Source organism: Littorina saxatilis, linkage group LG3 (assembly GCF_037325665.1).
Source record: "Littorina saxatilis isolate snail1 linkage group LG3, US_GU_Lsax_2.0, whole genome shotgun sequence".
NCBI classification, from domain to species: Eukaryota; Metazoa; Mollusca; class Gastropoda; order Littorinimorpha; family Littorinidae; genus Littorina; species Littorina saxatilis.
In genome coordinates, this window is record NC_090247.1 from 65,575,661 (window position 1) to 65,591,809 (window position 16,149).

General features: G+C 41.9%; 1 protein-coding gene across 1 annotated transcript; it reads right to left on the bottom strand.

Annotated features, from left to right (window-relative positions):
- Window positions 1-526: 526 nt before the first annotated feature.
- On the bottom strand, window positions 527-15,704 carry LOC138962995 (uncharacterized). Its single transcript, XM_070334970.1, has 13 exons — window positions 15,438-15,704; window positions 13,347-13,482; window positions 12,609-12,768; window positions 9,460-9,630; window positions 8,564-8,655; window positions 7,607-7,833; window positions 6,918-7,168; window positions 5,996-6,221; window positions 4,469-4,558; window positions 3,175-3,386; window positions 2,663-2,863; window positions 1,864-2,035; window positions 527-1,444 (listed from the first exon to the last, which is right to left on the bottom strand). The coding sequence occupies exons 1-13, from the start codon at window positions 15,643-15,645 to the stop codon at window positions 1,329-1,331; spliced, it is 2,262 nt and encodes a 753-aa protein (XP_070191071.1). The 5' UTR covers window positions 15,646-15,704; the 3' UTR covers window positions 527-1,328.
- Between the last annotated feature and the right edge of the window lie 445 nt (window positions 15,705-16,149).

Consider the following 16,149-nt stretch of genomic DNA (forward strand, 5'->3'; position numbering starts at 1 on the left):
GTGTGTGTGTGAAACTGTATGGATGTGTGTATGTGTGTGCGCGCGTGTGTGTCTGTGTGTGTGTGCTGATGTTTGTGTGTGTGTGTGTGTGTGTGGGGGTGAGTGTGTGAGTGTGTATGTGTGTGTGTATGTGTGTGTGGGTGTTTGTGTGTGTGTGTGTGTGTGTTTGGCTCACGTAAGTGTAGCCTATGCGATGGTAACTTTGTCTGTCTGTGCGTGCGTGCGTGTGTGTGTGCGTGTGTGCGTGTGTATGTCTGTGGTAGAAACTTTAACATTTCGTCATTTGAAGACGTCACATTATGGCGTAAGAGGGTTAGACGTCACGCGAAGGAATTACTGAAAGTCTCGGTCATTGCTATTTTGAGCGGGCCGAGACTAGTTGGCAGTCGTGTCCCTGTAAGTAGGCTACATGCAGACAGACAGATCTAGATCTAGTGTCTCGCTTTCTTGCACAGTGTCACCTATGCTTACTGTGTTAACTGAGGGGATGCCATCGCGCAACAGAAGGAAACAAGAGAAACCTGGACATTGTTCAATCAAATTTATTATTACTCACTTTTATTTCACCAAAACAGTCAGCTCTTCAAAGACTTTCTTAGAATGTGCATGCATGAATTGTAAAACAACAACAACAACAACAACAACAACAACAACAATCCACACACAAAAAAGCAGAAAACAACCCCCTTTTCGATCAGTATTATTTTCAAAGGTAGAAAGTTTATTTGTGTGCAGAATGAATATTGAAAAAACTAATGTATTTATGTAAATAAAATCTGCTTAATCATGCCCCACAGTAAATGTGTGTCAAGCAAGAAGACCATGTCAATAGACGAACTCCGGAAATACTCGGGTCGGGGTTGTATGGGTGTGAAAGATCAGAACGAATATTTTTTTTTTTTTCGTCCTTACACCTGTTCCTTTGTCCCGTTGTGCTCTCACACCGCCCCGTCCCTGCACTCGCTGCTCCAACCACCTCTGAATTTCGTTCCGCTGCCAGACTTGTCGATTTTACAGACGCTCCAGGGGGGGGGTGGGGGTGGGGATGTCGGGTCGCTGCGGTAGGCTACCCTCGGAAGATGACACTGCACTGCTGAGTCACTTCGACGGTGTTCACACGAATATTCTTGCTTGGATTGAGTCAAGCTTTCTACACCTTTTCCTTGTCCACATGTTTTAGACACACCCCTCGCTAGAGACTGCTCTATAATTCACGTGGAAAAGTTGGATTATTCCCTCTTTCACAGCCCATACAAACCCACAAGAGTTATTTCTGATCATCGTCGATTAGAATTGACATATTTTTTGGATCAGTATTGCCAGTATCATCAATATCGTCCTAAATACTTGGTTCCAGTGATGGTGAAGGAACCAGTCAGAACGTTGCTAGGCACCGTGCGCTTCGTATTGGGCTGTTGGCCTCCAACGAATATGTCCATCGTTCCTGTAAAACGAGAAAAATAGCGTTGTATACAATTACCCGGTTTACGCCCAACACCCATCGCACACAAGCACAGTCACACACACACACACACACACACACACACACACACACACACACACACACACACACACACACACACACACACACACACACACACACATACACACACACACACCAACGCAAGCACGCAAGCACACACACACACACACACACACAAACACAAACACACAAGCAAGCACACACACACACACACACACACACACGCAAGCACACACACATACACATACACACACACGCAAGCACACACACACACACACACACACACACACACACACACACACACACACACACACATACACACGTATTACTCCTCCGCCAACCTACACACATACACTCACAACAACTGTTTGTGTACACACCTGGTTTGACAAACCAGCCATCGTTGATCCAGAGTGCCATGGTCCTGGCTTCAACTTCAAAGGAAAGTTGTGATTTCTGGCCTGCTGCTATCGTCACACGGTTGAACCAAGCCAGTTGAATCTTAGGGGCCGGAAGTGACGCATCTCCCCAGCGGATGTAAACTTGTACAACCTAAGAGCGTAATGAGGATGTGTTACAAACTGTACATTTGTTTGATTTCTTGAGAAGCTATGGACGAAGAAAAAGGTCCATGCGTACAAAACTGGACGCAAAGCAGCTTCATCCATTTTAAAACATTTCCGAAAACGTTGACATTGTCATATAATCATCTTTGTTCAGCGCCCATTCATTTGAAAGTGGTTTGTGCGCTTTGGTTATGGAATACTTACCAATATACTAATAAAAACACATACCCTTCCCGCAGTATGTAAAAGACAACATGCGGCAATAAAAATATCTTGTTCAGCTTTTTCCTTGCAAGATGGTTTTTTTTTCCAGCGTCACATGCATCTTGCCATAGTTTTAGATATCATGTTGTTATTTGCAAAACATCCGCGAACATCTTTTTTTCATACCTTGTTTGTCCGAGCTTTACTTGCTTTTTGCTTTGTATCTCTTTGTGTTTGTGTGTTTGGCTGTCCTAAGCAAGCCTCCATAAGCAAACATGCGAACATGTATTGTGCTGTCATAGTATTGGTAATTACGGAAGTCCTTTCTTTTTAACTTTGTTAGTCTCACATACAGTTACTTTTTGTAAAGAGATCTAAACAAACAAAAAAAGCTAACAGAACCATTCACCTCATCAGCATCCATTGACCCAGTGTTGGTCACCGTGAGGGACACGGACAGAGGCTGACCAGCGCTGATGGAGCTCGTGTAAGACAGGTCAGAATATTGAAACGTAGTGTATGACAGCCCGTAGCCAAAAGGGTAGAGTGGCTCCCCCTCAAAGTAGCGGTACGTTCTGCCCTGCATCGAGTAGTTCACCATTGGAGGAAGCTGCAAGTAAATAAGAAATGAACCAAGAGAAGCTTAGAAATTAAATTCGACAAACGATCATACATCCAGTACTTGGAATCATTAAATCACGAAAGAGGAAGATCCTACATCTGCAGAAATAAATGTTTACAGCCTACTCCCTGGTGCAGAAATGAGACAACAAAGAGCCAAGATACCAAATACAGGAACTGTAGAGATTGGTTGGTTAGTTATCACGCTACTGCAGCATACTCATGTGAACATTGAAGCTGCTATGGATGATGTCGTATTTCAAAAGCTCTGAGTCGCAGCAAACATCGTCATTTTCTAACCTGTGACGCCAGCATTGGCCATGTATATGGAAGTCTCCCAGCAGGCACCGCGCCTTTGACGTCATTGAGCAACACGTGACCTATAGCCTCTCCTGTGGCCTGAGCGGGGAAGAAACATTCCAAGATGGCGGACACACGTGGATCCTGGTCAGCGAAGGAGATGTTGACAGGACCGGCGTTGAACAACAGTAGAACGACGGGCGTGTTCTTGGCTAAATTATAAGAAGATTTATCATACGTTATTTGTATTTTTGACCAACATATGACATTTTACACAAATTGAGACAGTCAGTGTTCCCCCGAGACCGCGCCAGCGGTCGAGGTGAACAATACTTATCGAGATTTGTGTAAAATGTCATATTTTGGTCTTCCATACAAATAACATTGATATATAGATCGATTTTACTTCGAATTTCTTTTATTTTTTACGATTGAACGCAGACAAAGATGCACTCTTTTGTAGTCTCGGCTAACCGCCTAAATATGAGTTTTTGTCGGACTCTGACGTCACATGGCTCAAAGAAGGAAAATCCAATAATTATGCAATCGATACATAAAGTTGTAGTAAACAAAATAAGCTACCACTCTTCTTCAAGGGGCTTTACTGATAACAACGGTTTTGTGTAGTAAGCCGGAAACGTGGGCCTGCTTTGTAAGTATGCTTTGTTCTGGTGCTGAATTTGGCGGCGCGTTTGTTTGTTTGTCTGTTTGTTTGCTTAACGCCCCGCCGACCACGAAGGGCCATATCAGGGCGGTGCTGCTTTGACATATAACGTGCGCCACCCACAAGACAGAAGTCGCAGCACAGGCTTCATGTCTCACCCAGTCACATTATTCTGACACCGGACCAACCAGTCCTAGCACTAACCCCATAATGCCAGACGCCAGGCGGAGCAGCCACTAGATTGTCAATTTTAAAGTCTTAGGTATGACCCGGCCGGGGTTCGAACCCACGACCTCCCGATCACGGGGCGGACGCCTTACCACTAGGCCAACCGTGCCGGTTTTGGCGGCGCGTTTGTTTGTTTGTTTGTTTGCTTAACGCCCAGCCGACCACGAAGGGCCATATCAGGGCGGTGCTGCTTTGACATATAATGTGCGCCACACACAAGACAGAAGTCGCAGCACAGGCTTCATGTCTCACCCAGTCACATTATTCTGACACCGGACCAACCAGTCCTAGCACTAACCTCATAATGCCAGACGCCAGGCGGAGCATTGGCGGCGCGTGTGTGAATAAAGTTAGAAACATTTTGATTAACACCCACACTACAAACATTGATTAAACACTCACTGTTAGCGAGAACATCTTGCAAAAGTTGCTTCTGCAGTCCGGGCAGTTCAGTATCAGCTCTATCGTGACCCTCGGCTTCGCTGATTTGCCCTGAAAATAAAGCAATCCCAATCTCAACATTATGTTTCACCAAGCGACGCAGGTCTGGACAATATCAACAAGAAACAAGTCGCGTAAGGCGAAATTACTACATTTAGTCAAGCTGTGGAACTCACAGAATGAAACTGAACGCACTGCATTTTTTCACAATGACCGTAGTCCGCCGCTTGTGCAAAACGGAGTGAAACTGACGAGCCTGTTCAGCGCGGTAGTGGTTTCGCTGTGCTGCATAGCACGCTTTTCTGTACCTCTCTTCGTTTTAACTTTCTGAGCGTGTTTTTAATCCAAACATATCATATCTATATGTTTTTGGAATCAGGAACCGACAAGGAATACGATGAAATTGTTTTTAAATCGATTTCGGAAATTTAATTTTGATCATAATTGTTATATTTTTAATTTTCAGAGCTTATTTTTAATCCAAATATAACATATTTATATGTTTTTGGAATCAGGAAAAATGATGTAGAATAAGATGAACGTAAATTGGGATTGTTTTATATAAAAAAAAAAATTACAATTTTTAGATTTTTAATGACCAAAGTCATTAATTAATTTTTAAGCCACGAAGTTGAAATGCAATACCAAAGTCCGGCCTTCGTTGAAGATTGCTTTACAAAAATGTCAATCAATTTGATGGAAAAATGAGGGTGTGACAGTGCTGCCTCAACTTTTACAAAAAGCCGGATATGACGTCATCATCAGGTATTTATCGAAAAAAAGAAACAAATGTCCGGGGATATCATTCCCAGGAACTCTCATGTCAAATTTCACAAAGATCGGTTCAGTAGTTTGGTCTGAATCGCTCTATACACACACACGCACAGATAGACAGACAGACACACACACATACACCACGACCCTCGTCTCGATTCCCCCTCTATGTTAAAACATTTAGTCAAAACTTGACTAAATGTAAAAACTTGGTGGAAATAGAATAAACACAGATACTTATATATTATGATTTTCTTTCTAAACAAATGTGCCTCTGGTTTTGTTTTGTACCTGGCCATGCAGTCATTCAGATTCAACACAGAACGACTATACATATAGCTTACCTCGAGTTAAAGGCAGTGAACTGCTCACACGATAGGATTGAGGAAACACCAGGACCATGCTAAAATACTTTCCCCTCCAGCATGCCATAGAGTTCAAGAGTGTCTATATATGCCGACCGAATTTACGCATGGTTGCTTCTGAGCGATATCAGTTTACAGCATTTATGTTGCTCACGTATCAGTAAGATCGATTCTTGATTTGAAAGTTGACAAATAGAAAAGTTTGAAACGACCTCGTGGATTTAGTATTGACGCATTGGCATTTGAAAATTACCGGTGCTCCATCAAGGTTAAGCTCTGCAACTGTACTGCAACAATCGGAAAATGTAGGCCACAAGGAGGAGTCATTTCCGATTCAACTGCCACATACCAGTTCCAAGAAGGACGAAGTTGACATCGGTGCCGGCCACTGCCTTGATGACCGACTGAGAGTCATACTTGACACACTTGTCGCTGACCTGGTCGCAGCCTTGGGCAAACTGGACGTTCTGTGCGAGAGTGGTCAGTGCCTGTAGCGCCGTTGTCTTAACGCTGTTCGGCGCGTTAGGACTGTAGTCTCCGACAATCTGGGTAGTGTTGGCAAAGGGGCCAACCACCTGGAAAACAGAAGGCATGAAGTGTCATAATGGTTAATGATAGAAACATAGACAGACCGACCGACAGACCGACAGAAAGAGACAGACAGACAGACAGGCAGACAGACAGACATATACAGACAAACAGACAGACAGACAGACACATCTATGGGGAAAACTGTGATTCATGTTTCATATAACAGAGAAACGAAGATGAAAACACCAGCAAAATGGAGAAATAAGATCAGTATATTAAAATTATATATATTAAAAATTATATTATATTTGTCTGACACACAGACAGGTAGATAGCTAGCTAGATATAATATAAAACAGAGAGAGAAAAGGCGAGTAGGGACAGAGATAGAGAGACAGAGAGTGTTTTATTTCAAGCTCAGGGAGTTTTGTGCATTGACCATTGACACATCTGTCACTTCATTTTTAGGTGCATACAACATGGGTGATACAAGAACAAATGTGATGAAGGGAAACGCGCGTTCAAGCTCAAACAAACCAGAAGTAAATGCTCAACTACTACATTTCAGCAATTAACAGGGCTTCTTTTTCAATCTCACTGTGTGCATTTTTAGCGTGCCTGGCTCCTAGCTTAAGGACAACGAATTAAAAAAAAACTGTGGTCAGTCAATACCTGCGATTTAACCATTTGAATGATTTTAAAGTTAAAGTAAACTGTACATATTGTACTTAATGGCTTACTCCGAGTTTGCCATAAGGCTCTCCTTTTAGAGGCAGAATCCCGTTGTTCTTGAGCAGGACGAAGGATTTCATGGCTGCCTCCACAGCCAGGGTCTTGTGTTCAAGTGTCTCCACGTCCGCCGAGCTCAGTTTGGTGTATGCGTTCATTTCCGGTGGGTCAAACTCGCCCAGCCTCATTCTGGTGTAGAACAATGGTCGGACACTCTCCCGTACTTTGTCCTCTGTGACCTTTCCTTGTTTCACCGCGTCAACTGGTTGGTAATTGTAATATTGTCAGACATTGATAGGTAACCAGACTGTAATTCCATCGTTCGGCATTCGGCATTGGTAAGCAGAACAAACAAAAATACAAAATATGTCAAACGACTGAAATGCAGGAAATGTACTCCTGTGAAATGCTCATTGCTTCAGCCATTTTTATCGCTTATGACCAACACCCAGAAAACATTGTCGGGTAAAAGTACTGATGAAACAAAATGAATAGCTCACCCAAAGAGAAATAGACTGGCGTTTTCTCGTTTTTGGAGAACTCGAGATTAGGGTAAGTATGCTCACCCAAAGAGAAGAAGACTGGTGTTTTCTCGTGTTTGGAGAACTCGTGATTAGGGTAAGAGTATGCTCACCCAAAGAGAAATAGACTGGCGTTTTCTCGTTTTTGGAGAACTCGAGATTAGGGTAAGTATGCTCACCCAAAGAGAAGAAGACTGGCATTTTCAAATTTGAAGACAGCTCCAGGTTACAGCCAGCATTGACGCAGGCAGCCACGGTGTCGACGCTGTTGTTGAAGTAGTGGTGAGAGCCGATGATGTTCTCGATGGCACCTTGGTCACTGATGACATAGCCTTTGAAGCCCCACTCTCCCCGAGTAATATCTGTCAGCAGTTTCTTGTTGGCACACGCTGGTACGCCGTTGATACTACAATTACAAGGTCATACCGGTAGGGACATTATCATAGTGGAATACAAGAGTGATCGACAATTCTTTTCAACAGACTGAATCATAGTACCCGGACTTTATGGCACCGACCTGAGGATATAAAGACCATGAATATCGAATGCAGAAGAAGAAGAATAGTTCCCAGGGGCCATGATACCACAATACGTTGCGTATTTTTCTGAAGACCTTTCTCTGTTCTTGTTATGACTCACAATCTAATAACTGCGAACATCGTGTAAGTGTAGTAAAACATAAGGATAAGATTATTTGCGGATGGGCATCGGTTGCACAGTGGGTACAAATACGTAACCTATGGTACAAAACATCGATAAATGTTTTTGTTTAACTTGCCTCAGGCCTTTGGACTTCGTGTGTGTGTGTGTGTGTGTGTGTGTGTGTGTGTGTGTGTGTGTGTGTGTGTGTGTGTGTGTGTGTTTGTGTGTGTGTGTGTGTGTGTTTGTGTGTGTGTGTGTGTGTTTGTGTGTGTGTGTGCGTGCGTGCGTCCGTGCGTGCGTCCGTTCGCGCGTGATGCGTGCTTGGTGTATGTGTGTGTGTGTGTGTGTGTGTGTGTGTGTGTGTGTGTGTGTGTGTGTGTGTGTGTGTGTGTGTGTGTTGTGTTTAGGCCTGTAAGAGTCAATGTCTGTATTTGCATTTGCAATCCTGTTTTTATTGGTTGAACAAGTATTGCCAAACCACATTCAAGTCGTACCTGTTATAGCTACACATCAGGTTGTAGGTGCCAGCCTCCACACATCTCTTGAAAGCAGGCAGGTGTGTCATTCTCCAGTCCTCCTCCGATACCTGGGAAGACATTCTTTGTGTTACACATTCACAGACGAAAGCGCAAAAGCCAAATAAGAATGGCATTACTTCTGTCAAAAGCAATAAACAATGCTTTTGGTTAAAATGTATCAACCTGTACTACTGACGTATACAACAATGTTTCATCTCCATGAATAAAGCAACCACAGTCATGTTTACAAGTGTCAATATCATATGAGATAAACACATCTCTGCCCGTGTGAACGATTATATCAACCGTCACAGATCTAGTGAGGCTTTTGCACAGAGTAAGAGCAACCTGACACTTGAACTCATACCAACATTGCACAGCATGGCTGCCTTCTGCACACAGTGGGCATTTAGCTGATCTAATTTTATAAGTTGACACTGGTGTCAGTTAAAAACAAATTTATCAAAAACGTCAACTCTGTGCGGTAAGTAGGGGGGCCATTGAATATTGGTATGTGTGCGAGTGGAACGATGATGTTGTCCCATGGAGAAGCCTGCACAATACTCTAGTGGATGACATGATGGCTTCACTTTTGTCTCTTCTAGTTGCATTCTACGATTGGACACATTTTCTGGTTTTCATATCGGTTCAGTTGCATGAAGACATGTGAAGATAGCGTTGGTGAGATTCCAGTAAGACAAAGACGGGATTGAAAGCGAGGGTGATAGGTCACATGGTTAGAAAGGTCAGTAGTCATTGGATATGCAAATTAGTAGCAGGGTAAACAAAACAAAGGACATTTCCCTCTGCCCTTATTATAAACTCTCTTGTTATAACACGAATGTTTACAACTTGAAGAGAACGATACTCACCATTGCGTCAAAACTGAAGCGAGACACAGGGATACTCTCGGGTCCGCCGTGAACATCGAAGTGTTTGCATCCAGCGCTGGCACGGACGTAGCGCGTGTCGTTGCCTTGGAGACCTTTTACGTAAGCCGTGGCGAAGATACCGGACAGGTAAGGGTCTTCGCCGTACGTTTCCTGGGGTGTTAAAACACGGATAGCGTGAAAAAAAAGTTCTCATTGTAGCGTGCATCTTACTGATTCAATGCAATGTAAACAAAATCTGTATCCTACATGCGTGAGAGAGACCACTCGAGATAACGATACCGTTCAAACCACACGTGTGTATAATTATCATGTAAATGAGGTCGGGTCAAACTACTATGGCATAAACCTGATTTTCCAATGCTTATGATGCCAAAGTCATGTAAACAAACGTCATTCCGGAAACACTATTGTATGGCAATCCGAATGGTGCAAATGTCCCTTCTAGCTCTTGATGTCTAAATAACGCATTATTTAGCTAAATAACGCGTTATTTAGCTAAACAATGCTTCATTTAACTGTATCATGCATTATTTAGCTAAATAATGCATTGTTTAACTTAAAAAATGCATTATTTACAGATACAGAAAAAAGAGAGCACAAAGCACTAAACAATGCATTGTTTAGCATAAATAATAGATTGTGTCTGTAAATAACTCATTATTTATAAATAATTACGCGTTTTCTCTAAACAATATATTATATGTAAATAAAGTGTTATTTAGATAAATAAAATATTATTTAAATAAATAAAATATTATTTAGATAAATAAAATATTATTTGGATAAATAAAATATTGTATGTAAATAAAATATTATTTAGATAAATAAAATATTATTTAGATAAATAAAATATTATTTAGATAAATAAAATATTATTTAGATAAATAATTTATTATTTACTGTTTTTGCCTTGAAATAGTATTATTACGCTAAATAATGCTTATATAGCTATATAATAGGTTTCCGCTATATAATTCATGATTTGGTAAATAATACATTATATACCGTAAATAAAATATTATTTACCGTAAACAATATTCATTGTTTAGCGCAGTGCATCGAAGCCGATATTTCTCTTGTTGTTTTTTACCACGTGTTTCCGTGGATCCACGAGAGCTCTGTTGATTCTCAAACTGACCAATCAGACAACTAGCATCTGTCTCGGCGTACTAAAGATACATCCGCTTCGCTTCCGACCATCTTCTTGTCAGGTGGCTAACTTCAACTGATGGTACAACAGCAGCAATTTAGTTCGCAGTCGTTCATTCTCCATGTCCAGATGTAAAAGATGTTCCCCCATAAAACTTTAAAATACGAACCCTTTGCAGTGCCAGTTCCTGGACAACCGCTGTAGTTAGAGTTCTGATCAATTCAGCGGGAACGTTCCCTTGTGCTTGTGTAGCCATCTTGATTACATTTGGATTGGATTGGATTGGATTGGATTGGATAAGATTTACAGTCCAGTGAGGTTACCCTCATGGAAATTCGGGCTGCTTTCTCCCCGGGGAAAGCGAGCTGCCATACACACGGCGCTACCCATATTTTTTTTTTCCTGCATGCGTGTATTCATGTTTCCTGAGACTTAATGCCGTGTGAGATGGAATTTTTTTTTTTACTTTATTCCAAGTCCCACGGGTATTTGATGGACATTTTTATCTATGCCTATACAATTTTGCCAGGAAAGACCCTTTTGTCAATCGTGGGATCTTTAACGTGCACACCCCAATGTAGTGTACACGAAGGGACCTCGGTTTTTCGTCTCATCCGAAAGACTAGCACTTGAACCCACCATCTAGGTTAGGAAAGGGGGGAGAAAATTGCGGCCTGACCCAGGCCTGAACACGCAACCTCTCGCTTCCGAGCGCAAGTGCGTTACCACTCGGCCACCCAGTCCCTTGGCGGAACCGGATGTGGAGTACCGGATACTGGGTTTGCCAAGACAGTGGAGAATCAACAGCGCTCTCTCGGATCCACGGAAACACGTGGAAAAAAACAACAAGAGAAAAAACGGCTTCGCGATGCGCTAAACAATGAATTGTTTACGGTATATAATATTTTATTTACGGTATATAATGTATTATTTACCAAATCATGAATTATATAGCGGAAACCTATTATATAGCTATATAAAGCATTATTTAGCGTAATAATACTATTTCAAGGCAAAAACAGTAAATAATACATTATTTATCTAAATAATAAATTATTTATCTAAATAATATTTTATTTATCTAAATAATATTTTATTTAGATAAATAATATTTTATTTACATATAATATTTTATTTATCTAAATAATATTTTATTTATCTAAATAATATTTTATTTATCTAAATAATATTTTATTTATCTAAATAACACTTTATTTACATATAATATATTGTTTAGAGAAAACGCGTAATTATTTATAAATAATGAGTTATTTACAAACACAATCTCTTATTTATGCTAAACAATGCATTATTTAGTGCTTTGGGCTCTCTTTATTCTGTATCTGTAAATAATGCATTGTTTAATTTAAACAATGCATTATTTAGCTAAATAATGCATGATATAGCTAAATAAAGCATTGTTTAGCTAAATAAAGCGTTATTTAGCTAAATAATGTCTTATTTAGACATCAAGAGCTAAAAGGGACATTTGCACCATTCGGATTGCCATACTATTGCGCCTGCTGTTTTCCCTGGAAGGATTTTTAGAACCAATGCGTCACGCTACACTTTCTAGAATGACGTTTCTTTTCTTTGACGTTAAAGATTGCACACGGCTTTGGAAGAGATCGAGGTTTAAAAAAAACATACCTATATATTCAACTTGGACGCCTCGACTGCGTGACGTTTTGAGTAAAATAAACGTAAGTACAGTATGTAGGATAAACATAATACTACATGGCTTGCTGTGTTGTACCAGATTTACGCTTGTTGTGTTTTCAAATATTGAAAAGCTCGCTTTCGCTCGCAGTTCAGTATCTAAAAAGCAACACGTGTAAATCTGGTACGACACAGCAATCCATGTAGTAATCTCTATATACACGACGAGTCATCAGCAGCATCACATCATCTTCGATGACTGAAAGAACACGTGTTACGTTCTTATTGTCTTACGTGCAGAAATCTAATATAAACTCACCTGGTTCCTGCCCCACCTGGAGTCCCTCATGATGTTGATGACGGGGGAGAAGCAGGAGGCACCCGTGTGATACCCGTAGTTTCCCTGTTTGACGAAGTCGTTGTGTTTACCACGGACCTCCACCCCTGTCGCTTCGGCCACCCGGAACAACAGGTCATAACTGTGGAGTAAAACCAAAGTTAGTGACATTTGAACCTATGCCGTTGCAATGCAAAGCTTGGTTTTTATTGCAATTGTTTCGTCGTTTAATTACAAAATTAAATTTAAAATGTTTGCAATTGTGTTTAGATCATTAAACCTGCAATTAAATACAAAGCGCTTGACCAGTCACGCGACCATTTTCTAATTTCTGCATTCTGTCATTGTCTGTTCGCACCGACGACGTTTCATACTACTGTTGTTGGGGTGTAAACTAAGGGCAAACAAAGATGGCACGGACATTGTGTGTGTGTGTGTGTGTGTGTGTGTGTGTGTGTGTGTGTGTGTGTGTGTGTGTGTGTGTGTGTGTGTATGTGTGTGTTTGTGTGTGTGTGTGTGAGTGTGTGTGTTTGTGTGTGTGTGTGGTCGTGTGTGTGTGTGTGTGTGTGTGTTCGTGTGTGTGTGTAAGTGTGTGTGTGTGTGTGTGTGTGTGTGTGTGTGTGTATGTGTGTGTGTGTGTGTGTGTGTGTGTGTGTGTGTGTTTGTTTGTTTACACGCGAAGAACTATGTTTCTAAGAGTACCAACTTCTTGACGTTTACCTGAAGGCAGCGGCAAGTCCCAGAGCTTGAGGAAAAGCTGTAGCATCACCAGCAGCGCCGACATCCCCCCTGAGACACTCGGTGTCCCACTCGTAAGGTCCGATACCCAGTCTCGAGATGGCTGGGGCTGGTCCGCCTGGTATCAAAAGAGGAACATGTCGCACGCTGTCTGTATATTCATGTGAGTAAATGTCCCTTAGGATTCCTTTTCTTACACAACACGCCTGTTTCTTTGGCATCGGTAAAGCTGAATGATTCAATGTAGACTGCAAGATCAAGCAAGTCGCTGCTGAAATTCACATCATTGGAGATACACACTTTTGCTTTTTGAGAACGGAATTTCAAACTGACTATTACAAATAAATGGGAAGTTCGGTTGATTCCAGACAATTCAAGTACCGTAAAATCCCTAGCAAGCGCCCAGTATCTACCAAACGCCCACCCCCCATTTTGGCCAAAAGTTGTGCAGAGGGGTCACTACCTAGGAAACGCCCACCCCTTGTTTGTTTAAAAACAAATGTTTTGAGACATTCGGCCTCCTTTATCTACGATCTGTGCACACTGTTCGATGATTCGCCGGTTTTTGGCTCACGTAAGTGTAGCCTATGCGATGCTAATTTTTGTCTGTCTGTGCGTGTGTGCGTGCGTGCGCGCGTTCGTGTGTGTGTGAGATAGAAACTTTAACATTTGACCGAGTCTATGGATAAAGCTCGCATAAGAAGATTACGTCACGGTCAAAAGTGTTTGACGTCAATTAATGCATCATGACGTCATGCATCCCTGTGGTCTTTCTCTCTCGCGAGGTGTGTGTGTGTGTGTGTGTGTGTGTTCATTTTGTGCACATGTGTTATTGTTACTTGTTTGTGTATGTGTACTCGTGTGTGTGTGTGTGTGTGTGTGTGTGTGTGTGTGTGTGTGTGTGTGTGTGTGTGTGTGCATGCATGAGTTTGTGTGTATGTTTGTGTATGTATGTGTGTTTGTTTGTAAAGTTGTGTGTGTCCGTCTGTCTATGTGCGTATGAGTGTGTGTGTTTGTGTGTATGAGATTTGTGTGAGTCAATGAGTGTGTGTGTGTGTGTGTGTGTGTGTGTGTGTGTGTGTGTGTGAGCCTGGGTTTGTGTGTGTGTGTGCATGCATGCGCGTGTGTGGGTGTGTGTATGTGTGTGTCTGTTTGTAAGAAAGACTGGCTGAACACCGAAATACTAATTTTACCGGGTTATTATCCAAGCAACAGCTTCAAGTATTGAAGCAATGATCAACATTTCGTCGGCACGTATGTAGATAAAGTGTGTATCCAAAGAAAACGGGTGGTGGTGGGTTTTGGGGGGGGGGGGGGGTAAAAACAGGTGACTGGTTTGTGTTGTGTGTGGTATGTAGACCAGGTCAAGGGTCAAGGTTGGGTCAGATCGCGTGAAGCATTGTGGTATAGATTCACTTCTCAGTTCTAACCGAGCTGCATTCGCCGATTCGGGGAAGACGATTTGACATTGTTCGGTTTCGTAGCGGCCCCAGAAAAAATAGATAAAGAAAATACCAAAGGAGATTTCCTACAGGTTGATCTGCACAGCGTGTTTTCAGTGTCTGCGCGAGGAAGCGCTGTCGAAAGGGCAGTGTCGATCTCAGTGGCAGTCGTGTCCCCGTAAGTAGGCTACAGACAGACAGATCTAGCGTCTCCCACTCTTGCACTGTGTCTATGCTTACTGTGTGTGTGTATGTGTGACGGAGTGATTGAGTTTGTGTTGCTGTTTGTCGATTTCTTACGGGAACCTTGAAGGCTTTGCCTCTTGTTTCTTCTTATTTTTTTTCTATCACAGAACGTTGATCTTTATTTGTGTAAACAAACGGTGTGTTTATTTTTCATTAAAATTGCATAAATCACATGTTGGATCACTTTTTTTCCTTGTGAAAATGTGATGACACTTTATCTTGCAAAGGGGTGTATACCTAGCAAACGCCCACCACTTACTTGTACCCGAAATCTGTGCAGAAGGGGGGTGGGCGTTTGCTAGGGATTTTACGGTAATATTTGACATACAAACATTGCATAACATAACAATATTAGAAAGAATGTTTGAGATATGTTTACCTATACTTCCCGCTCCTCCGCGGCCCATCTGTAGCTGCATCTCCTCCAGGGTCAGTCTCTTGACGATGTCATCCACCCGCACGTCCCAGGGTAGGGACACGTTACGGAACGGGTAGTCATCGCCATCACCATCACGAACAATGCTACACAACACGTCACTGACTCCAGCGATCAGAATAGCTGCAAGGAGCCACGGCGTTGAATTTCGCCCCATGTTCGTTAAAGCCAGTTAAGTATTTGTGACTGTGTCTGTGACGAGATGAAGACTGAAGACGTTGCAAAAAGGAGTCACCAACGAGATATAATGCCCTAAAAAGAGGGCGTCCTATATCTGCTGACAAAGAAAACCCTGAATGATAACAGTCAAGGGTTAAAAACAGGGCCAAACGTTATATAATGCTCCAATCTATAATACGCTGACCTTACAAATCAGAAGATAACAGTCTTCCACCCTTGACAGTCTAGAATGCGAACGAACCTGTTTTTGACCTACACTATTTGACCTATCTGTCTTATATTTTTGTTTTCACTTTATCGTAATATTTGTTTTGCAGGGCCTGGTGTGTGCACACTTTCATAAGGTAGAAGAGCCCTTGACATAGATCTACATACCGCATTCTAAACTCATACAGGTGTTAACACGTGATCTCAGTCGTCAAAATAGATACAAGTGGTTTATTTTTATTTTATTTTAAGGGGCTTATTGTCCGTCAGGTCT